This window comes from Crocodylus porosus, unplaced genomic scaffold (assembly GCF_001723895.1).
Source record: "Crocodylus porosus isolate Cpor-Errol unplaced genomic scaffold, CroPor_comp1, whole genome shotgun sequence".
NCBI classification, from domain to species: domain Eukaryota; kingdom Metazoa; phylum Chordata; order Crocodylia; family Crocodylidae; genus Crocodylus; species Crocodylus porosus.
Window position 1 is genome coordinate 32,927,824 of NW_017728950.1, and position 26,046 is coordinate 32,953,869.

Genomic DNA, 26,046 nt, shown 5'->3' on the forward strand with positions numbered 1-26,046 from the left:
CAGATTCCCCATCATGCAGTGCTCCCCTGCTTTGCTGATCCCAGAATTCACTGCAGTCTCTGCTTCAGGCTTTCTGTTCTCCATCTCTCATGTAAATGAATGGTCATCTGGTCCCATCTCAGATGCAAACGAGACCTAGGGCAGTTGTTTCACTTTTGTCACCCTTATCTGGAGGGTTTTAGGTGTGTCTCTCATTGCATCTTAATCAGTTTCTGTTTAGGTAGAGGAGAGGAGGGGGGGGATTCTTTGTGAATCAAGACAGTCTGTACCCTGTGTCAGGGTTCCCCAAGAACATGGAGCTGAGCGGTAACATCTGAGCATTACATCCCCTGCTGGACCCTTGCAGATGTGCTCCTTGATAATTTTCTCAAAGGTCTTCCCAAAGACCGAGGTAAGACTGACTGGCCTATAATTTCTGGGGTCCTCCTTCCTCCCCTTTTTGTAAATGGGGACCACATTAGCCCTTTTCCAATCCTCTGGTACCTGGCCAGTGCCCCACGAGTGCTCATAGATCCATGCCAGGGGTCCCTCTATGACCCCCGCCAATTTCCTCAGCACCCTCGGGTGAAGAGCATCTGAATCTACTGATTTAAATACATCCAGCCCCTCCAACAGTTCCCTAACTAGGTCGTCCCTGACCCTAGACATGGCGGTGCTGCCCCTGGTTCCATCTGCAATTCTGGTGGGGGAAATGTCTCATTCTGTGTTCAGGAATATGGTGGCAAAAAAATTCATTAAAGAGGTCAGCTTTTTCATTTGCCGCAATCACTAGATTGCCACGCCTATCCTGTAGGGGCCCCACGTTACCTGGTGCCTTCTTCTTACTCCCTATGTATTTGAGAATGGACTTTTTATTATCTTTATTTCTGGTTGCTAGCCCTAGCTCCATCTCTGCCTTGGCCTTCCTAACTGCCTCCCTGCAGTCCCGACCAACAGGTGTAATCCTCCTTGGTGTTAGCCCCTTGCTTCCACTGTTTGTACACCTCCTTTCTTGCCCTTAGGCATCTCTGGATGCCTTTGCTGAGCCATGGAGGCTTCTTAGCACTCCTGCCCCCCTTGATGCGCATTGGGACTGACTCCCTTTGAGCTTGGAGGATTGTCTCCTTGAGGAACAACCACCCATCTTGGACCCCCATCTGAGACCCCAATGCCTCTCCTACCAGCCTTCTTAGCTTACAGAAGTCAGCCCTCCTGAAGTTGAGGACCCCTGCCTTGCTGCTTGCTTTCACCACCCTGCGCTGGATAGTAAATTCCAGTAGGCGATGATCACTCACCTAGGCGGTAAAGTACCCCCAGACCCCTCACCAGGTCGTTGCGTGTGGCAAGCACCAAGTCCAGCAAGGCATTTCCCCTTGTGAGACTATGCACCTCCTGGGTTAGGTGGAGGTCCTGTATCCCAGTTAGGAACCCACGTGAGCAGTCCGACTTCTCCTCCCAGCAGATATCTGGGTAGTTTAGGTCACCTGTGACAACCACATTCCTTGGCTTTACAGCCTCTGTGAGCTGACCTGAGAATTCCAGGTCCAGCTCATCCCCCTGGTGAGGCGGTCTGTAGTACATGCCCACTAACAAGTTCCTTTCCCTATGCCCCCCTTGCATTCTTACCCAGAGCGCCTGATTTTGCCCCTCCTCTGACCCCATCCTGATCATTGAGGACATGGCTTTTTGACATATAGTGCTACATCCCCACCCTTATCCCTGCTCTGTCTTTCCTGTACAGCCTGTATCTCTGGATGTCCACTGCCCAGTCGTGGGTAGAATCCCACCAGGTTTCTGTGAGCCCCACTAGTTCTGAGTTTTTGCTAGCTACAGGGAGGGCGAGTTCCTCCTGCTTATTCCCCATGCTTCGAGCATTTGTGTAGAAGCATTTGAGGCCTCCTGTAGGTGCCTGTGCCACCCCCTTGTTCCTTAGTCTGCCTTGGCCCCTGTCACTTACCTGGGTATTACCTGTGCTCATCATTTGGCTTGTTCTAGAAAGCCAGTTAATCAGTGGCCCCTAGTAACAGACTGTTTTTAGCTCTTCTCTAATAACTGGTAGGGCACCATTTTCTTTTTTCTTTGTAAAGAAAACTACATACGTACACTTTGGAAACTTGACAACTGATTTTATTTTTGGATTTTATATTATGGAACTGGATACTAACATTCCTTTAACCTATTTCTTTCATTTCAGCTTTTTAGTGATATCACATCTCTACACAACCTAAATTCTTCCATTCCTACCACAACACTAGTGAGGACTGTATCTCCCCAAGAAAACTGGAACGTGTCTAACACCTTTTCTCCAGCTTCATTTCCCAAGTCTTTGATCTCCAGCATTCAAGGAAACCAGAAGGATCAGTGTTCAGAATTGCCTGATAATGTACAGAACACCATAAATCAGTCTTGGGATTTTTACAAAAACAGATCTGGTTCTCCACTGAAATCAAGTGAAAGCCAAAGAATTTTAGCATCTTCACTACCTTATTATGGATGGGTCAGTTGTCCTGAAGAAACAGATGGTAGTGAAAATAGTCAACATTATCTTCCTTCTCTGAGATATGTAGCAACAGAGAGAGCAGTTAGTCCCTCATTTTTAAAACAGAACAATTCAAATATATTTACTCCTTCAGTTCATGTGAATTATGAAGCCAGAATCCCACCACTGAGTCACAGCCAAGATGTCACTGACTCCAACTTTTCAAGTTACCTGCAAAAAGACTTTCATGCTTCAAATGCAGCAGTAGGCAGCAAGCTGGTTACCTCTGATTCCTCGGTCCTTCCAAAGAACTCTGAGGCCTTTGTTCATCAGGATATTAACAATCATTTATTTCATGTACAGACACAACCACTGACAATGCATTGTAACTCTGATCAGGCTTCCAAGCAGGAATGGTATCTTGTCTCTAAAAAAGATGATTTTTTTGCAAACTTTAATGAGTTTCCATTCCAGAGAAGTTCCAAGAATTTTCTAGAAAAATTTGCAGGGATGGCAGACAGCAGTGCAGGAGTTCAGTATAAGGGGTCTCTCTGGCCTGAGTATCCATATGATCACACATTGGATTCATCTGCACCTGACTTCAGTCTCTGTGATTCATTTGCTAATCCAAATGAACAAAAAAATCTAAATTTTTACCCAAAAGCTAGAGAATCTTCAAGAAAGAGGCGACCTGGTGAATCTTTATTAAACCTTAAGGAAAAAGATGTTTTAACAGGTATAGTTAAATCTACCTGAGAAAATCTGCTGAGATCAGTCTTTATCTATACTAAAAACAGAAATATCTAGAAAGAAGACAAGATCTTTGGAGAAACAGGTTATAAATTATAAATTAAATCAGTTGTAAATAAATTAAATAATCTGTGCATGTCAGTTGAACCTTTATATTCCAGAAAGGGATGCACCCTTGCATGTTGCCCTTATTATTATCCTTTAACATTTGAATGTTTAATCTTGGTTATATTCCTAGTATATTCAGGAAATGTGAGCAGTGTTCCATTGTATACTCAAATTTAGTAATTGATTTAAAATTCTTTCATATTTTCTCAGTCACTGCTCTCATTTTAATCTCTTCACTCTACAGAGAAGCTTATGAAATGCCCAAGAACTTTCACTAATTGTAGGAGAACCCTTTATGAAAACACCAATAACTAATTGATATCATCCTGTCTCAAGGGTTAAGACAAGCTGGCAGAGTCAGTTGAAATATGGTGTGCTGCTTGTAATTTTAAATGGGGGCGGGGAGGTTGGGAATTAAGGTGATAATGAGGGACCTGCAAACAAACTGGCTGTCACTCCCTTGGGAGGTGTGAGGCACTGCTTGGTGGATAATAATACTGCAGCAAATGGAAATGGAAGTTTTCCCTTCAATAAGCAATTGTATAGGAATCAATCACCTGCCACCAGGCATCCCACTGTGCTGAGAAGCAGGTGACCTCCTATTCAATAAACTGCAGAATCCCAAGACTGTTACAGCACATGCATACACAAAGATGAAAACTGATTAAAGCAGCAAAGATACAGGCTTTGTTTTTTGTCTTGGCTTTTGGTAGAATGGGCTCATTCTAGTTCAGTACTTAGAAGCCAAAAGAAAACTGGTAAAGACAAACTCACGTATTAGACAGTTGTGCATAGTCACAAAGAATGGTCCAGTTGCATGAAATTTCATTCAACTTTTGTTTCAGAGTTTGTAAAAGCTCAAGATAGGTCTTAAAAAATCAGTTGAGAGCCAGTAAGGGTATCTGCAATTCAGAAACCAGGTGATGTTTTTATTAAATGTGTCATACCTCAGGACAGTGCACCAAGTAAGTATTTCCACTGCAGCTGCTCAAATTTCTAGCTCTGTATTAAAGTTGCTTGATTTTTATCTCTTGCAAGGGGTATCCAGCATGCTATACTCGGCATTTCTGTATTGTGACATGAAGGAACAGACAGAAATTTTTTTTTTTAAAAAGTATTTGTAATTTCAAGTGCTTCCCCCTTTTACTACCTGGAGAACAACACGGTGTTTTGTCTCTGCTGAAAAATGTCTAGTTTCACATTTATTAGACTATCCCAAATACAGTATTAACCTAACAGAAGCAAACACGAAAAGCCCCTGAAACGTAGCAGTTTTTAAGTACAGCATCTTAGACTGATTTATGACTTTTGTAAATTAATTTCCATTTCAAAGTTGCAAAATGCATGTGCAGCAAAGACTGTTAGTAGTAAGGAGTCTGGGTCAGTCTTCTCATTCCTTAGTTGTAAAGATGTCGCCTCTGTATTACTACAGAGCAAAACATACCTATGACACTTTGCTAGATAAATGACACCTTTCTTTTTCCCCCCCTTTTCCAGGTTTAGGACTTGTACAGGTACCACAGCTTAAGAAAAAGCGACTTACATTTGAAAAAGTCCCTGGAAGAAGTGATGGACAAACACGTCTTAAATTCTTTTGAGGCAAACTGAGAATTAGATATAACAGATGTTTTTTAAAAAGCATGGAATATTTTAAGGGAGCCATTTTAAATAATTTAATAATCACTTTTGCCCCAGTTTTCTGGTAATTTTCATATGCTGAGAAGTTATTTGGTTAAGGATTTGCATTATTAATGTTATTTTTTAAATATTTTACCAAACAAGTTAGTTACTTAAACCTGGACAACTACTAGGAAGAAATGTCTGTTCTTAGTGATAAATAAAAGATAATTTTAAAAGAATGTTTTCACTTAAATATATGGCCTCCCAATATGTGCCCATAGCTAATATAAATCAATGACAAAGGATCTTCATTATAAAAAAGCCATGTGCATTTGACCAAACCATACACTAAAACCTACGGACATCCCTGGATCATTTCATAAGGAGGTTACTCTGAGGAGTGGTTAGTAGGGCTGTGCAAAACTTCAGTCCTTGATTCGACTTGGTAGAGATTTGGCCCGATTTGGTGGCCAAATCTTCTAATCTGAATTGAATCAAAGGACCCTTTAATCTTTCCAAATTAAACCCTCTGAATCAATTGGGAGAGATTCGGTGATTATGAATCACTGTCCCTCTGAAATGACCAAATCCAAAACCGAATAGAAACGTAGCCCTAATAGCTAATGAATAAATTTGGAAAAGGGAATGGGATGTAACAAACGGTGTCACTACCTGTTACAGTTAACAGACATCTTGTTACTCTGCCTGTCAAGGCTAATCCCAGTTTTGATTTTGCAAAGAATCTTGAACACATAAGTCAACCAACCATTCGAATCCCTCAGTCAGTCAGCACCCACAGCAACCAGACTCCTAATGGTGTGTCTGTTCCTGCTACCAACACACTGGTCAGCAGGGAAATGGGTTTCTGTCAGAAGTACCGGCCTGTCCTAGTTTGCTCCAGCTACAGTACACTGCACAGCTAAAGAGCCAGCCTGGATGGAAACTAAAGAGCAGTGGAAAAACAAGGAAAACTGGCTTCCATTCTTCATCTGAAAACAGTTCATGATTAAAACAGCAATAATGCTAGAATAGATCTGTAAAGTGTAGTTTCCTTCTGCTGCAGGCATGGGAGGGTCATACATGGCTTGCAAAGGAACGTATATTGACTCCAGAATACTAGTGATGCTCTGCAGCCTCTAGACATTTTTCCAAACTCTAAAATGTAATCAGACCTCCCCTCCCCCCACAATGTTACAGGATGAGTTTGCAGTTAAACTTAAAATTCATTTTGACATTACACTTTTTCCATATACATATTGTATATCTGGGACAAAAGAAATCTAACATCACAGGGAGAGAAGTTTGGTTTTCTGGCATAAAACATAAGCCTGACTTTAAAAAGAGAACTCCTAAAACTAAACATGCTGAATAACACTAATGGTACCCTTTAACTTAAAACGATATCCAAAATTGCTTTCATCCAAGCTACTTGTAAGGAGCTTGTGGAAACCAGCTTTTGTGCAACATTCATATATAATACTTAGTTACTCTTCTGCAGAACTGCAAACAAAGAACTTTTCCCCTACTTGACTCAGAGTAAGTAAGGGTTTTATATTTAAATTGCAGGCCAGTCACTATTTCTGGCTCATTTTTGTGGTTACTTGACCTGACCACTTGCCTTCTCTTTCCATCACAGATTTGGCTGTGTTTTTGCAAACCTCTGCCTCAATTCCTAAGCTCAGGAACATGTGCCTCCCACATAAGAGCACCACTCTGCAAAAACCCAGTCATGAACAGGAGAAAAAATACTGCTGCCACTACCCAGCCTGCATGGAGGTCTTTTTTTTTTTTTTTTTTTTACAGACGGATTGGATCAAAGCTTCAGTGTGAAAATACATGGAAAGTGAGACAGCCCAGAAATCTGATAGAGAACAAGTAGTGGATAACTTAAAAAACAGATGCAGACAAAGTAGGCTAGTTGTGAAGGAAGCTTAATTGCTGTCTCTACTGAATTTTATTTTAGTCAGAAAAAGCTAGTAACAAGCTAACTGCTGCAACATCTTAGATAACAAAGGAAAAACTACAATCACCACTGCTAAACTATTTACCTTCAATTCTGTTGCTTTCTTTCCCCATAGATATCTACAAAGTGGATTACTCGTATACATGTTGATTTTTTTATCGATGTAACAGTAAGGTAAATTAGTCATGTACTATTATAAGTACTTTTAATTTCTAAAATAGCGACATTTAAAAATAGACTCCTAGAGCGCATGCAGATGATGGGACACGCATGTTATGCGGTGCTGCAGAGCTGTCTGCAGTGCTTCACACCACACATGCAGGCATTCCCTGCACGGCTAATTTGCAGCACACTGGGGGGAGACTGACATCAGGAGATCCCAGTGTCAAAAAAACCTGCAGCAGAAAAAAGTGGGGCGGCGCACGTGGCCGCAGCACAAACTGCCTGAAATCAGAGCCTGGCCCACTGGAGTCACACTCCAGCTGCCACCCAGGCTCCCTGCTGCCAGATCGCCACTGCCACATCCCCGGGAGGCCCCCAGAACCCCAGGTAGGACTGCTGGCCCCAGCCTCCCTTACTTTACCAGGGCAACATGCCACACACCAAAGGACGTGTGCACGGGCGTTATCTGGGGACAAGTAGCAATGGCACATATTGTGCCACTGCTGTTCGTCCCCGGGGAAATGCACGTGCCTGTATGTCTGGATCTGGCCCTAGATGGCAAGATAATTCACTTGTTTAGTTTTTGGTTGTTTTCTTGGAAACCCTTAACAATTGGCTCTATTTCCCTCCATATGCATAAAACACCTTCCTCTGGACCCCACACTGCGTCTTTTCTGAGTTGTCACTTTGCAGCTAGCACTCCTCAATCCAGCACAAGGGTGACTACTGGATGAAAATTACTTCTGTGTATACTGTTTTATGGCTCTTACACATGACACTTGAGGACTGGCAAATGTCCTAGCTCCCCCATGACCCCATCCATTGATGTTGTGGCCCCATTTGGGGTCACAACCTACAGTTTGGCAACTGCTGAGTTAGACACTCCCAGCCCATAAAAAAGCTTTTTATAGAAGCTTACTTCCTTATTAAAACAGGTAAGAACATACAAAACACCGTACTAGGTCAGACCACAGGTCCATTCAAGCCCAGTATCCTGTCTCCTAGCAAAGTCAGTGCCAAGGGGAAGAATATTTAAACAGTATATCAAAGCTGATCTGTCCCGTCCCTAGTCCCCTAAAACTTCTGAAAGAGTCCTAGGAAGTCCTCATTTTGAAGGTGCACCTCTGTCAAATTTACCACCTATCTAATATGAATTTGTCCAATTCCCTTTTGAACCTGGCTGAATTACCAGCATTTTCTAGACTCTGGGAGTGACCTGCATTTCCCTAAAAGTCAAATAATCTTCTAATTCTACAGTCTTTTGATTTCAAGGTTTATCCGTGTTCACACAATAAAAGAAAATTCAAATGTGAGTAGGGAAAGGATTTTATTTTCAAACTTCTAAAAGATTAATACAAATGATGGAGAGTAAACAAAATCAAAAACCATTACAAAAAGTTAGCAGTGTCCTTGTAAACGTGTTCTGTATAAAACCAAAGGCACACACCCCATAATACTCTTGTAGACATTTAATAACTTGGGTGTATTTCAAGCCTCTTGTACATCTAGATGTGAGCAATTTTTTGCAATCCTTTTTAGTGTTCTGTGAATTTTGCTTGGTCACATTTTAAACATTTTTAAAAATTCAGACAAGTCAGTATCTTTATACAAACAAATAAGGAACAGGAAATCAACATTTCTGAGGTTCTGTAGTGAACATAATAAAATCACGTTGTACAGAGATTATTTGATGAGTGTAAGTCACATATGACTTAAAGGCAAATGAAGAGGAGCCTGACTTATATTCTGTCTTAAAAATAAAAATAATAAAAATATTTCCATTTGGAAACATCCTCTTACTGAAATTGTTCTGTCCTGTATTTTAACATGTATTTTACAGATGCCTTGGTTTAGAACATGTATATATAGAGTTTGGGGTGGGAGGAAGATGTAATTTAAGTGTGTAAAAAAGTCTTAGTCCAAGCACAACCATTACAAAGAATAAAAAAGTGAAGTTATTTGGTAGAATTAATGTTTTTCCTTTCTAAAATGTAAACACCTCATAATTAAATAAACATGTTCTGTTAGCATAGTGTACTAGCAATGGTAACTCAATTATGAAAAGAAAGTTTGTTACAAAATACTTTACAAATACTAGCAAAAGATCTAGTGAACTACTGATACACTAGAACAAACTGATAAATATCTAGATTGCTTTGGCCACACGGAAGTAAGGGCAGAGTGTTTTCTTGAGAAGGAAAGGCAGTTATCCATTCCATGCTTGAAGAGCACTCTCTGATGACCTTCCCTACAAAAGGGGAAAAAACAAACAAACAAAATGCTTTATTAAAGGCTTCTTCCCCTGGAGAGAATAAATTCTTGTAACAAGCTGTAGCACAGAAAATTGCACCCTGGATTAATTTGTATTGATACATCCTAGTGTTGAAGGCTGGCTTCCCTGAATGCTTAGTATTCATCCCCGCCACTTATCAGAACATAACAGAAATCCTATTTAGGTAGGCATCTACTAGCAAGAAAAAACAAATACCCAATATCCAGTTACCTCGTCTTGGAATGACTACAATAGATGAAACCACCAAACTCTTATTTTTCAACTAGGAGAAAATACATCCTGACAAATAGATACAATCGCATCCTTTACTTCAAAACTCCCACTCAGGTAACACATGTACCTAAGTAAAAAGACTGCTTCAAAATAAGCAGCAAGATGCATCAACTGAAGCATCATAACTGCTGGAACTTTTTTTTTTACTAGAATTAAAGAACTACTCTAAGTCATTGTAAGTGAAAGGAGAGAGAAAAAAAGGTTTCTATTTTTTCAGTATGTACATTCAACAAATTTTATATAATCAACTGCATTCTTTTCCCAGTTTCCAGCTTGTGGATCTTTCAGACAGCAACAGAGAGGGGGAAAAACGGGAAAAAAAAATCAATGTAAAAACAACAGCATGTGTCAAGGAACTTCCCCTGTGCTTCAGACTAACTAGTTATCAAGAAGACAGTGTCCTTGAGCAAAGAACAAATAAGGGAGTGTTGTTGTTCTTCCCGTCCTATTCATCATTCACTTTCCATGTGAAAGGCTATTGCTTATTTAGCACTTTGAACTAACCAGAAAGGTCATTTCTCAAAAGCATAGCCAACTCTTATTTAGTACCCATAAGAAACACAAGATTAGATCAGAGCTAGGACTTGATTCTGAAGAAAATTACTCATACATACTCTTGCTTCCTCCATGTGGTCCCACAAGATATCAACCTGTCTACAGATGGAAGCAAGCATGAGAATCAGAATAACTTTGGGTGGATTAGACTCTAAAGACTTGTCTACAGTGGACTTTTTAAAGTTTCCCACTGTTGTTACCACTAATGCAGGAAACTGTAATATAGACAGAGCTTCAAGGGCTGCTGGAAAATGTAATCACTGTGGTGAAGCCTGCCCTCAGCAAAATTAGCTTACAGCAGTGTTCCTCAACCCATGGGTCACAAGAATATATGAAAGGGTTGTGACCAAAAATGAATCAACAAACTTTAAAAATGGATTCTTCTTTAAGAAGCCTTGGGAAGCCATGGCTTTTCCCTTGCAAGCCGGCAGAGTTCCAGCCTACAAGGAGTTGCTTGGGCCCTCCCCTGCCCTACATACCAGCAGGTGACGCTGGGGACAGGGGGAGAGTGGGTTGGGAGTGAGGGGCACTGGGTGGGGACTGGCTATCAATGCTTACAAATGGGTCCCGGTACAAAAAAGGTTGAGAACCACGGGTTTAGAGGGTGGTTTCCAGTCTATACTAGTATGTTACAGCTTCTGCCACTTGTGGAGCTGCACCCTCTGTAGAAAAAGGGAGCTTCTGACAGAGAAAACCTGTAGACCAAACCCTAACAAGCAATAACATGCCATGTAAGATTCTTCCCTCCAGGTATGTTCAGTCATTGAAGTCAGCGGAAATACAGCAAATCTGTGTGCCCAGCAGCATGTAGCCTATTTTGGAAAGTCGGTTAAGTTGAGAAACTACTGCAGGATGGTGGTTAATTTGGTTAGCTGCTGGGTCAGTCCCCAAGGCTAGGGATAGACATTCAAAAAGCCTGAGCCTGAATGGATTCAATCTTTGCAGCTTAGTCTAACCTGGCTGGCTAAATCAGTCTGTAACCCAGACAGACATCCCAGAAATGCAGGCATATGCCTACAGTGGCTCAGGCTAGAAGCAGGGAGTGCTAGAGTAGCCCTCCTGTCCCTCGAACAGCACTAAGCTGAGCGGGGTGTGGCCAGGCTCCAGCAGGATGCTCTGATTAGCCCATCAGGGAATTGATAACAGTGTTTATCACCCCTAACTCAGTGTTTATCACCCAATTAAAAAAACAACAAAGGGACATTACCAGCTACCTGTTGATTCAGCACTGACCATAGTCAGCATGTGGTCTGCTAGCTAATACACAGACACCTCCTCAGCAAGGCAGAGGGGAGGAAGGAATTCCTGCTTAGCACAGAGTGGTGTTGGTGAGGGGGGAGCAGCCTGCAGTCCCTGCTGGAGCTGCAGCCAGGGAGCAGGGAGGAGGGGCTAGCCATGCTGCGGAGCAGAGAGCCCTGCCCAGCCCAGAGAGCATGCTGGGATGCTGAGGGAGTCTGATTTATCTTAAACGGACATTGCATAAACCAGTTTAAGCCAAGTCAGTTATGTCTGATTACTACGTTCAGCCAGGTTTATCTCAAACTGGTTTCAGACATTTTCAAATTGGTTTATGTGCACTGAACATCTGTTCTGTTACAGGTTTAAACCAGTTTCTGATCACTTAAACCAGTTCATGTGTAATTTTGGTCCATATCCCAAAGGTTGCAGATGGTTTGAAGAGTGCAAAGCAAAGAAAACAGAATGTTTGAAAACATTTGCAAGGTTAAAAATGACACTAAGTATGCTCAGTGTCTCACTTTAGTTCATCGGAAACTGGATATTCTGTTGCTGGTTTATTTTATCAGGCATGTAGAGATATTTACTTCTTGGTGTTTCAGTTTACTGTACAGCCATTCTTCCTCCAAGCTGCCTCCCTTCCCCCACATAAAAAGGAACCTGGCTTTATAAACAACATCCAAGGGAAGAAAGGAAATAGGGACTTCTGCAACACCTCCTAAAACTGTTTCCTAAACAACATTAATTCCTGAACCATTGGGAAACTAACATGGCAGGCACTTGGAGGCATGAGCATGGCTGAGGTGACCCACTGGTATCTGGTGTAAATAGAAAGCAGCGCTCTGCTCACAAGGGAAGACTGTTTCCTGCCCCTTCATAGGTCATACACAATAGTGAAATTGGAATTCTGAGTCCTTCTGAGCAGAAACAACCCACAGTGATGGTAGCAAGAACTGAAGAACAAATAAAGGCCATCTTGAAAGGGTGCAGTCAAAACCCCAGGGCCGGCTGCCTTTGATCTCCAAATGCTGCTTAGACTCCAAAATGCACAAAGCTATTAGCTGATGTGCAAAGAATCAGGCACCCATAGGGGGAAAAAAATAGCCACAGATGCCAAACATGCTAATATGTAAAAGGACATAGGGCAGACATCTGGAAACAGCATTTCATTTCTAGAACCCAGAGGGACTAGAAGAACCTATCAAGAGAAAACAGCAGGCCTCCTGCTAGAGAGAAATTGCTGTGGGTGCATGAGTGAGCAGAACAAACCCCAGTGGAAGTATATCACTTCTAGAGCCTGGGTTTCAATGTCTATAAATAGTGTACCTGACTTCAGAGTAAGGCACAGGATCGAGGCTCTCGGAAAGGGTTGCTCCCAGCCGGGACTCCAACAAGCAAGGCATCTTTGCAGGCATTCTGCATGCAGTACTGCTGAAGCTCTGCAGCTGCCTGAGAGACCTGTACAAAGAATAAAGAATTTAAGAAATACAACCATCCAGAAGGGAAACCAATGCATTTGCTCCTGTTTGCTGGATACTGCCTCTTAGAAACACTAACAGAACTGGGGGAGGGAGCACTGAGTCTGCTTCTGTAGCTAAAATACTGATTAAAATAACAGACTCAAGACTCACAAAGCCCTGATGATCCACACACCAGGGTTTACATTGATGAGTGTTTGAGTATGAGTCACAGTGCTAAAATGTAGCTTATAAACAATATTATACCACAAAATTAGTAGACAAGACTCATGGTAACAGCAAGGAGGCAGTAAGCTGATTGAAGCTGAATCTGGTCCTATATTAAATGTTAAAAATTTATCAAGGTTGGGGGCCTAGTGAGATTCCAAAATCCATATGCATCAAGACGAAGTAGCCCAATCTTCAAAGGTGTGGAGCAAGCCCTGGGAAGCAAGGCAGGAAAGAGTTTTAGGTATGTACAGTCTCTCCTGAGGGTGGCAAGCTGGATAGTATAGGCCTTGTCTATACATGGCTGCTTCTGTTGCCAGAATGCTTGGTAGGAACAGAAGGTAGGGAGGTGAGGGACAGCCATATGCACTGCACAAACCGAGGATACAAACAGCTGCACAGATGTGAGGGAACTGGTCAGGGTAGGACATCTGTTTGCCAAGACAACGTGATAAAAGGGAGAGTGGGGAACAGTAACTGGAATGTCTTATCACCTGAAGCTTCACCACAAGCCTTGCCATGCATGCCTGGAATACAGCTTTCCAAGCCTATGTAGCAGCCCAGCGTTCCCGGAGCAAGAAACTTGCTAGACTGCAGAAGGTGACCTAAGGGTCCAAGTCTTCTACGTCTATTCTTGTTTTCAATATAAAGTCTGTTTACAGAGTCCTACTGAGGCTAATGCTGGTCTTAGATCCAGCAGCATTCCCAAGCAAGGAGTGGCTTCCCTCTGCCCTCTGTGCAGATCTATCCAACACCACCCACCAAGCTCTGGCGTTCTTCAGAGCTCCTTGCCCTCCAAGAACCCTTCAACACCTCAGAGTTGCTGCAGAAAACCTTCCCCAAGACAGGTGGCTGAAGTGACACCATCAACAACCACATCTGCTTCTCTGCAGGAGATGACTCCCCAGCCTCTGAGCCTCTTTATGGAGTTACTGAGGAGTTCCTTACCCACCTTCAGCCCCTGTCCCAGGGGCAGTCCCAGTACTCCCCAGACTACAGTACAAGTCACTCCACTTTTGGCACCAGGCTCAACACGCGCAAGCCAGGCTCTTTCCACTCATTCCCCGAGTGATCAGTTAGTGTATAGGGACATTATGTGAACAGCAACAGACATCGCCTACTGATACGTTATATATGATGCTCACCACACCTCAGCAGCCCTCTTCTGCCATCTTTGCTGTTACTTGTCAAACTCTGGGGCCAGTCTATGAGCACACATGCCCTATTGCTACTCCAAACCATGCCTGAGTGAACAAGTGTATTTTTGATGTGCAACATTTGAGAAAGAGAGCAGTCTTTGTTCCATGATAGATCTGCCATGTTTACTACATGCACCCAGCAGCATTTCTTACAGTCTTACTCTACAGGTAGCACTCCTCTCCTTCAGTGCTATTCTACTGTTTCAAAAGGTGCAAGCTGCATGTGCCACTCCACTCCTGACACCCTGTTCATAGGTACCATTTTCATGATTATGCCTCTGGCTTCCTGAATGTCTTATTTCTTGTGCAGAAGATGGCAAAACTCTATTGTTAGGGGGCCCTTTGACCCTGTGTCCCTCAGTGCTGGGTGTATCACAGCATTACACTTCACAGATAAACTGATCTCAGAAGCAATTCAGTCCAAATCACAAGGACTAGCATGACAGAGAATCCACAAGGGACAACTGCAAAAATCAAAACCCCTGGAGCAGGAGTGCTCAATTCCCAGCCCACAGAGCCATGCTATCTGGCCCATGGGACCCCTAATGGGTCCCGAAATGTGGTGGTGAGGAAGCACTGGCCATTCATGCAGCTGCAGCACTCCCCAATTTCAAGTGCGGGGATGGGCCCCGCAAAGACAAACTGGGTCCTAGTTGTGCCTGCCCTGCTGGGCCAGACTGAGCCCCACGCCCATGAGTTGACCTGGCACCACTCATTGGGCTGATGGGGTTGAAGAGTGGGGCACCACTGCCCTAGGGTCAGCCTGGCTATGGCCCTCTCAGAGGCTGCGGCACTTGGGATGTTGGGGGGGTCCTGAATACCTCTTATCCTTTTTTTGCTGTGCTGGGCGTCCCTACATTCCCGCTCCCAGACACTCGGATCACAGAAGCAGTTCAGTCTGAATCCCCATGACTAGCAAGTGAGAGAAATCAGGGTGGCAAGGGATGGACAGTTTCAAGGGAGCTGAGCTGCACAGGCACCCAACACTAACAAGGCGACCCTAGGAAAGAACAATGGTCACGGGCCGTGACTTAGTTTCCCTACTTTCTTCTCAACTCTCTTCAGCTGGCCCAGGGACTCTTGTCAGAGGACCGGGTAGGAATGCAGACATCTGAACTTGAGCTGTACAAAAACACTCCCCCACACAAAAGCACAGACATGGGAATCTGGAGCAGGTGGGAGTCCTGACATATGTTCTGCAGTGGGTATTTCCCATGCTTCTGGGCTTTGCTAGTTGCTCCTCCCCTCTCTTGTACGAGTCAGGGTGTTTTTAAGCCTCCCTGAGGCACTGGGTGTTGGCTACAGCCAAGTCTGGAGACTCTGACTGGGGCTGTGCCAGGGGTAGCCAGTTATTTTGGGCGGATGGCCGCATACTGAGTTTTGGCAACCCATCAAGGGCCACATGACAGGCAGTCAGTCGGGGCAGATAAATATTAAGTTTCTAAATTTTTAGGGGGCCCAGGGACCTGGTGGGCCGCATCTGGCCCCCAGGCTGCATTCTGTCCACCCCTGGGTTGTGCCAATGCTCCTGCTGGGACTGAAGCCAGAGGTACCTGGCTAGAGGGTCTTGCCCCTCCACTCAGGGTCAGACCAATCTCCAGCCTTGGGGTCAGGAAGGAACTGTACCCCATGGTCTGACTGGTATGGACTGGGGGGGCTTCCGCCTCCCTCAGGAGCCAGGGCAAGGCCCTCTACCTTCTGCAGAAGAGAAGACTGAGGGGGGTTGATGGCAGCCTTCAACTCCCTGGAGGGGTTACAAAGAAGATGGAGCTGGACTGTTCTCAGTGGTGGCAGATGACAGGACAAGGAGCAACCGTCTCAGGTTACAGTAAGGGAGGCTTAGGCTGGACACGGAAGAAGTTTCTCACTAGGGGGGCGGTAAAGTACTGGAACAGGTCACCCAGAGAGGCGGTGGGCTCTCCATCCTTGCAGGTTTTTAAGGCCTGGCTGGAATGATCCAGTTGGAGCTGGTCCTGCCTTGAGCAGGGGGGAGGTCCCTCCCAACCCCCTTTTCTGTGCTTCTATGGCCCGGGTCCGTCTTGCCGGGCTGTGACGGGAACAGGAGGCTGGCTGTGGCGGTCCCCCGGCCTGGCCCGGCGGGAGGGCACCACGTCTGCCTTGCGCCGGGGCTGACAGGCACCTCAGGCAGAGGTTAGGCGGCGGGATGGGATGGCTGGGCCCGGGATGCCCCTGCCTCAGTGCGGGCGGGGGGGCCTGCCCGACGTCTCCTCACGCTGCCCGGGGACACCCAGGGCCCGGCGAGGCGAGGCGGGGGCGGCGGGAGAAGCTCGCCCGGGCTCGGCTCGGCCTTCTCGGGGGAGGGAAGAAACCCCCCCGAGCTGGCCGGAGGGCATGTGGCAGGCGGGGCGCAGGGGGTGGGGGTCCTGCCGCCCCGCCGGGCCCGACCCACGTGGCGGCCCGGGGCGCGGCTTCTGCGGAGCTCGGGCCGAGCCGGGGGGACAAGACGGGTCCGGGCATGGGGGTGGCGAGGCCCGAGCAGGAGAAGAGCCGCCCACCTTGATGCGCTCCACCGCCGCCTCCAGCTTGAGCTGCTCCACCAGGCGCTGCATGTAGCCGAGGCTGGAGTTGGAAGACATGCTGCAGCCGCCCCGGACGCCTGGGCCCGGCGGCAGGAACTGAGCTCAGGCCGGGGCGGGCCGCAGCCGTCGCCCGCCCCTGCCACGGCCCCGGCCCCGCCTCTGCCGTCACCCCTGCGGGCCCTGCCGCTCCCGGCCTCCGGCACCGCAGGCCGCCGGGCATCGCGCCCCCGCGCCGGGCCGGGGTTAAGGGCCCAAGGGGCAGTCCCGGCCCCGTGCAGCCGCCAGCACTCAGCTGCCCCGCAAGGAAATGTCTGGCACCGAGGGGCCAAAAGCCAGAGGCCCTCCCCCCCCCCGCTTCGTGCCTGGGTGCCATAAACAGGCAAGCCCCGCAAACAGGGGCGAGCTGTGTGAGCACACCCGTCCTATTGCCGCTCCAAACCCTGCCGGAGGGAGCATGTGTATCTTTGATGTGTGACCGCTGGGAAAGAGAGCAGGCTTTGTTCCATGCTAGACCCGTCTGCCATGTTTAGTACATGCACCCCAGCAGCCTTTCCTACAGTCTCTCTTCACAGGCGAGCAAGGGCTTACACTCCTCTCCTTCTGTGCTGCTCTATCTAACTGTGTTTCAAGTTGCATTGTGACACCCGGTGCATAGGTACCATTTTCATAACTCAGCCTTTGTCTTCCTGAATGTCTTATTTCTTGTGCAGAGGATGGCAAAACCCTACTGTTAAGGGGCCCTTTGACCCTGTGCCCCTCAGTGCTCAGCGCATCACAACATTACACTTCACAGATAAACTGATCACCAAATCACAAGAACTAGCATGAGAGAGAAGGCTGGCATGAGGCCGGCCAGGGGGGAAATAACCCCTCAGGATGGACCTCACAGACCCAGCAGGCCCTTGCTTTTATTCAGAAGGCGGTTGTCTTATGCAGAGTTTTGACGATGGTTTTGCATGGGATGGTTTGGATAGGGATGATCCTGCCTCCGGCAGGGGGTTGGACTCAATGGCCTCTGGAGGTCCCTTCCAGTCCAGGATCAGGTGCACAAGTGCCTCCCCTGAGAAAGGCAGGCAACATTCTTTCAGCAGATGTGGTATCTTTTATTAGACCAACTGAGTAGTTGGAAAACAGTTTTTTCCAACCACTCAGCTGATCTAATAAAAGATACCACATCTCAAAGATCCTTGCCTGCCTATGTCCTTAGACCAAAACGGCCATGACCAGAAACCCAGCATCCTTTAAGAAACTGCTTCAGCCTGTCTTTATTCACTGAGATCTTTGGAAAGATACCAAGGTCTGGGTAAAAGTCAGTTGTCTATGGATGTGAAATGTAGGTGACCTACCATTGTCATCTCAAGAGCATGGAGAAGTATCACCAGTGGTGCCTCCGGAAAATCCTCGGCATCAAATGAGAAGATTGCCACACAAACACCAGCATCCTTGAAGCCAATGTTACCAGCACTGAGTTGGTGATCCTCAAGCACCAACTTGGCCAGACCAGACATTGTGTATGGTTGCCCAGACTCCCAGAGCAAGTGCTCTGCTCCCAGCTTAGTAATGGCCAGAGATCTCACAACAGCTACAGGAAATACTACAAGGACACACTGAAGGCATAGCTCAAGAAAACAGATGCCAACATCAAAAACTGGGAGGAACTGGCTGTCAGCTGACTTCAGTGGCACCGTAACCTCAAAAAAGTAGCAGCCCGTTCTGAGGTAAAGCATCTTGCCCTTGTAGTGGAGAAGAGAAAACAGAAGAAGGCAAAGGAGAGAGACCTGCAAAAAGACCTGCAACTTCTATGGGCAGATCTGTGGCTCAAGGATTGGACGCAAGTCACCTCAAGACCCATCAATGAGCTGTGATAGAGATTGTCCTTGAGTCGAGGGATTGCCAACATCACTGATGTGTCTTTGAAAGCTGTCAGCCCAAGTGTTGTTCACCAAGTGCCAACAGTGTTCATGGAGCTCTTAAATATAAAATCAGAGGAGAACAAGGGCTCATGGCCACAAGGCTGTCTTTATGAGCTGATCAGAAGCTGCTTGAAGGTGATGGAGATCTTTCCCTTGCCTTCAAGGTGAATTGGATTGCACCCTTAAAACTGAACCATCTCAGGATTGGGTCCTGAATTTGCGAGTTCAATAGAACAGCTGTACCGTAGCCATTACAACCTGGCAGCAGGCAGGGTAGATATTAGGCCTGTGCGAATAGCAGCTATTCAATCCAGCTTTGGATCCGGCTGCTTTGGATGCCAGCAATCCGATCCAGAGCTCCAGACTGGGTTCCCACTTCAATCTGGGTGAAGCAGCTCCGAAGCTTCGGAGTTGCCTTGGAGATCCAGGTATAGGGTATAATGGGGAATCAATGAAATATCTATAACGTTGTTGTTTTTTTGTCTGATTTGGGTGAAACATGTAGGGATAGTAGCCTCTGCTGAGAGCATGAAGCCTGCCAAGTTTCAAGAAGATGGGTGCAGGGGTTCAAGGGGAACTGCACCCCAAATTCTTGAAAGCAAAACTCATGTCATGTGTATGTGTTACACCAGTGAGTTAAAAAACAACAAAGTTATAGATATTTCATTGAATACCCATTATACCCTATGGACAGATCTCTGAAGTGGCTCCAAAGCTTTCTGAAGTGGTTCGGAAGCTCCAAATCGCTTTGGGAAGCCTAACGGAGTCAGCGCTTCGATCCAGACAAGCTGCTTCGGATGCCGAAGTGTATGAAGCTTCTCTGGATCTGAAGCACAGTGTGAAGCCTTGCACAGACCTAGTAGATATGCACCTTACAGATGCACTAAATAAGATAGACAGAGATCACACAAGCTTTCGTGAACTTGGGTTCACTTAATCAGATATGACCAATTCAATTCTGTAGACAGCAATTGAACAGACATGTAAATATTTCCCCCCCCCCACCGTTCAGCAATGACAGCTGAAAATCCTAGAGTAAGAAATGGCATTAAAAACCCTAGCAACACAGCCATAGTTAGTCACCTGTAAACTAACATAAAGTTTCTGCATGTACTGGTGTTTAAGCAAGGCAGAAGTTTGTATAAGGTATTCAAAAAAACTCTTCCAAGGGCAAATAGACCAAATATATGTGAAGAAAATCTAGCCCTGGAAGATAATGCAGTTCCAAGCTGCTATTTGCTTCAGCCCTGGATTTTGCAACCAACTTGAGATGGACAAGTTCCTGTTCTTTCACAACACCCATTGATATCAAGTGCAAGAAGCTGAGAGATCTGTACGCAGAATCAGGGCCTTGGATTATATTTCAGAGCAAGGACTGCATCCACAAAGCACCTAGCACAGTAACCAATCATCCCTGTAACTCTTAGGGTTTATATTCAACACAGCTCAGACTGTAATTTGAGTAGTGCCCCTGTGTTGGTTCCTGGCCACACATGAATACTTCTACCTCAAGTTCATTGGAGCTTTATGCCTAGTTTGCTTGCTAGTCAGAGGACATGGGCTGAAGGTCAAATATGGAGAAGACTCCATGTTTGCCCTACCCTAGCAGGCCAGTGGGGCTCCAGCTACTTAGTGAGGAATGAATGTTTTACAGCCTGCCCTTTCTGACTTAGGCAGGGCCAACTTGGGAGCAGGTAACTCGAATGTAGGTCATTTATACCATACTTACACTTATTCCAACTAATTTAAGTGCTTGTTGAAGTTGAGGAAAGATGCCCATGGACCAGAGAGTGGACAGGATCAGAGTCCAGCCCAGCATCTGTCAATCTTTTGTAATTATTTTCACTCACAGGTAACAGATTACTAACAGATTCCTTTTGTGTTATCGGCTGAGGCAGGGATATTCCTTTTCAAAGTAGCAGATGTTGACCCTTTTTAAAGTGCAGTTTTCTATTTCAGTGGATGGATTTATCATCAAATGTACTTTGACAAAGATAACTCTAGCACTGTTGGTATCTGTTTCTATGGAGCAGCGATTCTCAGCCAAGGAACTACAGCAGCCTGGAATGCCTTGAAATCCTTTCCAGGATGCAATGCAACGTTAGCACTGAGGTGTGCAAACAAGATTCACAAGATAAATCCAGAGATTTCAAACAGGAATTCATAGTTTTAAAAACATTCTGACCTGTTGTGGTCTTTCTGAATCCTTTGCAACAAAAAACTGCTCTATTATTTTTCGGTACTCAAAAAATGAGTCAAAACTAGGAGCTGAAATTTTCCAAGGGGTGCCTCCAGTCAAATGAGGGGTGCCTTGAATCTAAAAAGGTTGAGAACTACTGTTATGGAGTCAAACTCATGACCTGGTTTGAATTTAAGGGCTTGATGCAACTCACATTTACTTTAATAGAAGCTGGTCATTTCCTTCTGTGCCCAGAAGCCATACCAATACTCCTCTATAAACAAAATCTTTCCCCCACCCCCATATTAAGAGATCCCCCTCCCCCCCATCAAACACACACTGGTATTTTGTGGACAAAATTATTTTCGAGCCTAGAAAATGCCAGTTCAAAATGCCAGTTATTCAATACAGAAAATAGAATTCAGGTGAGGAAAACTTACTGCAATGCAACAGAGCCTTGCAAATGTATGTGCTATTTCTAAAATTTCTCTCTGAGGTGTGACTCTGGGCAGTAGGGCCTCTAGAACCTGCCTGCTACCCACCTCTGGATGACATCAAAGGGCTGTTAAGGCAGGAAAAAAAGGAAACCAGCAGTCAAGCCTTGAGAGTAGATCTTAACATAGGTGATTTGTTCCAGAATTACTACAGCTCCTGCCATCACTTCCCTCCTACTTTCTCTATAGCAATAAGGAAATGAGGGCTGTATTATTTTCTTCCTCTCCCCACCCCTCAGCTTTTTACATAAGTAAGGCATTAGCTCTAGTCTCAGGCAGAAGGCAGAGTGGATATGCACCCTATAGACTAACTAAACAAGATACATATATAGCATAAGCTTTTATGAATTGGAGCTCATTTCTTCAGGGGCTGTGAAAGGACAATACAACATTGACAAAGTGGAACGAGTGATTTGAATACAAAAGGTGAGAAGGGAAAAGAGGGCAGTGCTGGGAGAGGAAAACAAGCAAAGAATCCATAGGAACAAAAGCTCATCCAGGTAATGGGATAAGAATCCATAGTCTCTGTTTAAACCATACTTAACACAATCCAGCCTGCAGATGATTTCTTCCGCAAGGTGCATATCTACCCTTTGTTCCTCCTGACTTAAGATTAATGCTGGTCACTACATCTCTCTACTGTTCCTGCCTCTATCCTCATCTTCACAGCAACCATACTTGCTTCTTAATAGTTTCTCTCCTCTGCAAGCTTGTCTATCTTTTGAGGAACATACCATCCCCTGCCCCCACAAAGTTATAGGCTCTCCTGAAGCTCTTCCTCATACCTTTATTACTTTATTACTGTTCAACAGTCCTGGTCCCCTCTAGGATAATGGGAGCCAGCAGAGCTTGCAGACCTGAATAACCTCCAAACAAGATTGGAGGTTTAAAACATTAGTTCAGCTATAACTGACTTATGCACATCCCCATGCACACACTCTGAAGGTCACATCTGCAGTGACACTGTGCAACAGTGGCAAAGGTGAAGCATGTTCCTAGAAAGGCCTCTGAAGCTCATAAATGCAAATTGTAAATTGTTAATAGTTTAGCATCTGTAAAATAGTACTCTTTAGCATGGTCACACATCATATGAAGTATGTTTTTAAAAGGTAGCCTCTAAAGAATTTTAAACAAATAGTGATCTCTGATGGGCAAAGATAAAAGCTTTCAGAAGTTCTTCCTCTACATTGTTTTTATCTTTGAAATCTCAAGTCTCTTTTTGATGGCTGGAAAATATGCTGTCACAGCTACAGACATGAGCTGCAGCTGGACTCTGAGCTGGTAAGTAGGGGGTGGGGGATGGGGAGCTAAGGAAGGGGAGAGGGAACCATGGGGGGGACCCCTGCCAGCCCCCTCTCCCCACCCCCACACAGCTGCCCTGCACACCCTAGCTCCCAGCCCTTTAAAGAAAAGCCTCGGTGCTCACCAGGTACTGCCAGGTTGTGGGGGAGGGGAGATCCCTACTGCACCACGCTGCATGGGGAGCTCTGCATGAGCCCTCAGACCCCCCTTGCTCCCCAAGCCCTGCCATGGGTGCCCTGCCCAGGCCAGCTCTGGCCCTTTAAGGAAAAAAAACAGGGAAAAGCCCTGGGACTCACCGCTCCTACAGTGATCTGGGGGGGAGGGGCGGGCTTGTGCAGCACCCCCCATGTGGCATGGGGCAGCAGGGATTGCCCTCTGCCAGCAGGAGTAGTGAGTTTGGGGGTTTTCTCTTTTTTTTTTTTCTTCTTTAAGGGCCAGAGCTGACCTGGGCGGGGCACCCATAGGGGGGCCTGGGGGAGCAAGGCGGGGTCATGGGGGCTCATGCAGAGCCCCCCATGCAACATGGGGCAGTGAGGAATAGCGGGGATCACCCCCCCCCCTCACACTCAGAAGCACCCAGTGAACCGGGGCTTTATTTTTCCCAGAGCCAGGAGCTGGGGCAGCCATTGCCGGGGTGGGAGAGCAGGCAGAAGATGGGCCTGGCTGATTTGGAGATTCGGCAGCAGCCGAATCTCTGAATCAGATTTGACCAAACTGATTTGGGACAGTGATTTGAATCACCGAATCGAATCACTGTCCCCCGAATCAGCCCACTCCGAATCCAAAGTGAATACTAGCCACTTCGCACATGCCTAGCTTCCAGAGGTTCCCTAGGGATTCCCCAATATAGCAGATAGTGCCCATTAGCTGACCAGCTGGGTAGGAGCAGGCCAGATTCATGTGCGAGGACTGCCCATTGTTTCAGCCACTGCCATTGTCCTGTGCTACAAGTGCTGTTTGTGTGCTACTACCTGAATGGACCTGTACGTGTTCCTTGATTTGCAGGCCATCATCACCCAGTGTCGGGAGGCTGCAGTCTGAGTTATGTGGCAAGGTGCCAGTCCCGGCTCAGGAAGGCCAGGTTGACTTTGGCGGTCTATGAAATGAACAAGGACAAGCATCTCATGGGAAAGTGGCCATGAATTTGCTGGAGTCCACAGAAAGGCAAAAGCATAGCTATACCCAGCTTTCTCTTGCTGCCAGCATTGACTTCTCTGAAGTGGTGATGGCCACAATGCACATATAATACATCTGCTCTACTGTGGGAGTGTCTCCAAACCATGAGGGACTAGTTCTGAGCCAGGTGGATGAATGGCAACTGGTGGGAGCAGTCACTGGGATGGCCATCTGGGATGATGAGCATGTTCCAGCCTACCTTCATGGAGATCTGCATTGAGCTGGCCCCCTATCAAGTGGCTAACTACTGAGAGCACCACAGACTGTGGCGAAACATAGATCCATACATGTTAGGGTTGGAAGGGACCTCAGTAGGTCATCGAGTCCAAACCCCTGCCCTGGGCAGGAAAGAACGCTGGGGTCAGATGACCCTAGCTAGGTATTTATCCAGACTCCTCTTACAGAATCCCAGGGTAGGAGAGAGCACCACCTCCTTTGGAAGCCCATTCCAGGTTCTGGCAACCCTTACTGTGAAGCAGTTCTTTCTAATGTCCAACCTAAATCTGCTCTCTGTCTATCTGTGGCTATTGTTCCTAGTTACTCCAGGGGGTGCCATAGTAAATAGAGCATCTCCTCTTCCCTGCTGCCATCCCCTGATGAATTTATAGGCAGCCACAAGATCACCTCTCAGCCTTCTCTTGCAAAAGCTGAAGAGATCTAGGTCTCTTTTCATAGGACCTTGCCTACAGGCCTCTGACCATACAAGTGGCTCTCCTCTGAACTGTCTCAAGATTCACGGCATCTCTCTTGAAGTGTGGCACCCAAAACCGGATGCAGTACTCCAGTTGCAGCCTGGCCAGTGCTGGCCAGGGAAGCATCACCTCCCTGGACCTGCTCATCACACATCTGCTAATGAATGATAAAATGCAGTTAGCCTTGTTGATCACTTTGTCATACTGATGACTTGTGTTCACCTTAGAGTCAGCTATGACTCCAAGATCCCTTTCTGCTGCAGTGCTGCTGAGAAGGTCATCCCCCAGCCTGTAAGTGTGTTGGTGGTTCTTTTTGCCCAGGTGCAGCACTTTGCCCTTGTCTTTGTTGAACTGCCTCCGATTTCATTTTGCTCATTTTTCCAACCTGTCCAAATCCACCTGAAACCATTCCCTACCCTCTGGTGTGTTAACTTTGCCCCATAATTTGGCATCAACTGCGAACTTGGACAAGGTGCTCTCCACACCCTCGTCCAAATCACTGATAAAGACATTGAATAGCACCAGTCCAAGGACTGAGCCTTACCCCAGGAATCCAAAGGGGGCCTGCCAGGTAACAACACCCAGTCTAAGCCATGGAAATCAACACCTGGATCTCTGTTAATAGCCAGTCATGCAAGCCAACATCCTGTGAGGAAGTGAGGCAGCTAGCATTTTATCCTACACACCGTGGTGGGAGTTAATCCAGAATACCTGGAAGCGTGCACTTTGATAGAGGACAAAACACTTCCTCCTGGGACAAAGGTGGCATCTATTTATAACCTCAGTAGCAACATATTCACCAGTACATTCGCTCCAATGCCACCAAGTGTAATCAGCAGGCTGTGGGAGAGGCAGGAGAGAGGTCAAGGACCTATCCCCCACATTTGCTCACAGACCTGTTCAACCTGGCCAATATGACTAATAAGCCTGATTCCACGACAAAGGCGAGAGCTATCTTATTACCTTTTGAGAAAACCCACCAGTATTTGCTGTCCTTTTACTGGAGGACATGGTGGCCCCAGATAGCTATGAATCATGGGAGAGTTGTGCCACCTACAACAGCGCTTCAAGGAGGAAGGCTCTGCCCTGGAACATGAGGTCACAACCCATGAGATATATTAAGCACTATAGTTATCTGTCTGCAATAGACTGGCACACAATCACAGCAACCATAGAATGCCAAAAGTGTCAATTGGGCTATTATCATATCTGCTCAACTGAAGGTGAAAGGAGAGGTATGCACAGCACACAAAAGCAAAGCTCTCTCCATCATGGACATGCCTCCATAAAACAATGACAGTACTTAATTGCCCAGTTAAACTGAGGTGCTTTGCGCACACGCACACCAGAATGGCCCCCCACCCCCTTCCCAGGAATGAAGTCTCGTTCCTTTTTTGAACCCTTGCCCAACCCCTCACACTCACCACCCATGGTGACCAGCCACCGTG

At 46.0% G+C, this 26,046-nt stretch overlaps 2 protein-coding genes across 3 annotated transcripts in view; one reads left to right on the forward strand and one right to left on the reverse strand.

Annotated features, from left to right (window-relative positions):
* The window catches only part of CUNH9orf84 (chromosome unknown C9orf84 homolog), a 71,088-nt gene extending 65,922 nt beyond the window's left edge, over window positions 1–5,166 (forward strand). Inside the window, exons 22-23 of the mRNA XM_019554728.1 lie at window positions 2,174–3,194; window positions 4,814–5,166. Of these exons, the coding sequence (XP_019410273.1) occupies window positions 2,174–3,194; window positions 4,814–4,914 (1,122 nt within the window). The 3' untranslated portion in view covers window positions 4,915–5,166. The remainder of the gene's footprint in view (window positions 1–2,173; window positions 3,195–4,813) is intronic.
* A 3,206-nt stretch (window positions 5,167–8,372) lies between these two features.
* GNG10 (G protein subunit gamma 10) lies at window positions 8,373–16,976 on the reverse strand. Of its 2 annotated transcripts, none has more exons than XM_019555140.1 (3): window positions 16,819–16,970; window positions 12,745–12,876; window positions 8,373–9,309 (listed from the first exon to the last, which is right to left on the reverse strand). In XM_019555140.1, exons 1-2 carry the CDS (start codon window positions 16,897–16,899, stop codon window positions 12,751–12,753), a joined length of 207 nt encoding a protein of 68 aa, XP_019410685.1. In that variant the 5' UTR covers window positions 16,900–16,970; the 3' UTR covers window positions 8,373–9,309; window positions 12,745–12,750. The 2 variants fall into 2 exon arrangements, with proteins under 2 accessions (XP_019410685.1, XP_019410686.1); XM_019555141.1 differs by lacking the exon at window positions 8,373–9,309 and adding an exon at window positions 10,755–10,994 and having other exon boundaries at window positions 16,819–16,976.
* Between the last annotated feature and the right edge of the window lie 9,070 nt (window positions 16,977–26,046).

Bases quoted from the DNA above. Each gene is read 5' to 3' on its own strand.
- GNG10 (XM_019555140.1), bottom strand. From the start codon at position 16,899: ATGTCTTCCAACTCCAGCCTCGGCTACATGCAGCGCCTGGTGGAGCAG. The intron at 12,877-16,818 runs GTGGGCGGCTCT...TTCTTTGTACAG, and splicing joins CGGCGGTGGAGCGCATCAAG to GTCTCTCAGGCAGCTGCAGA.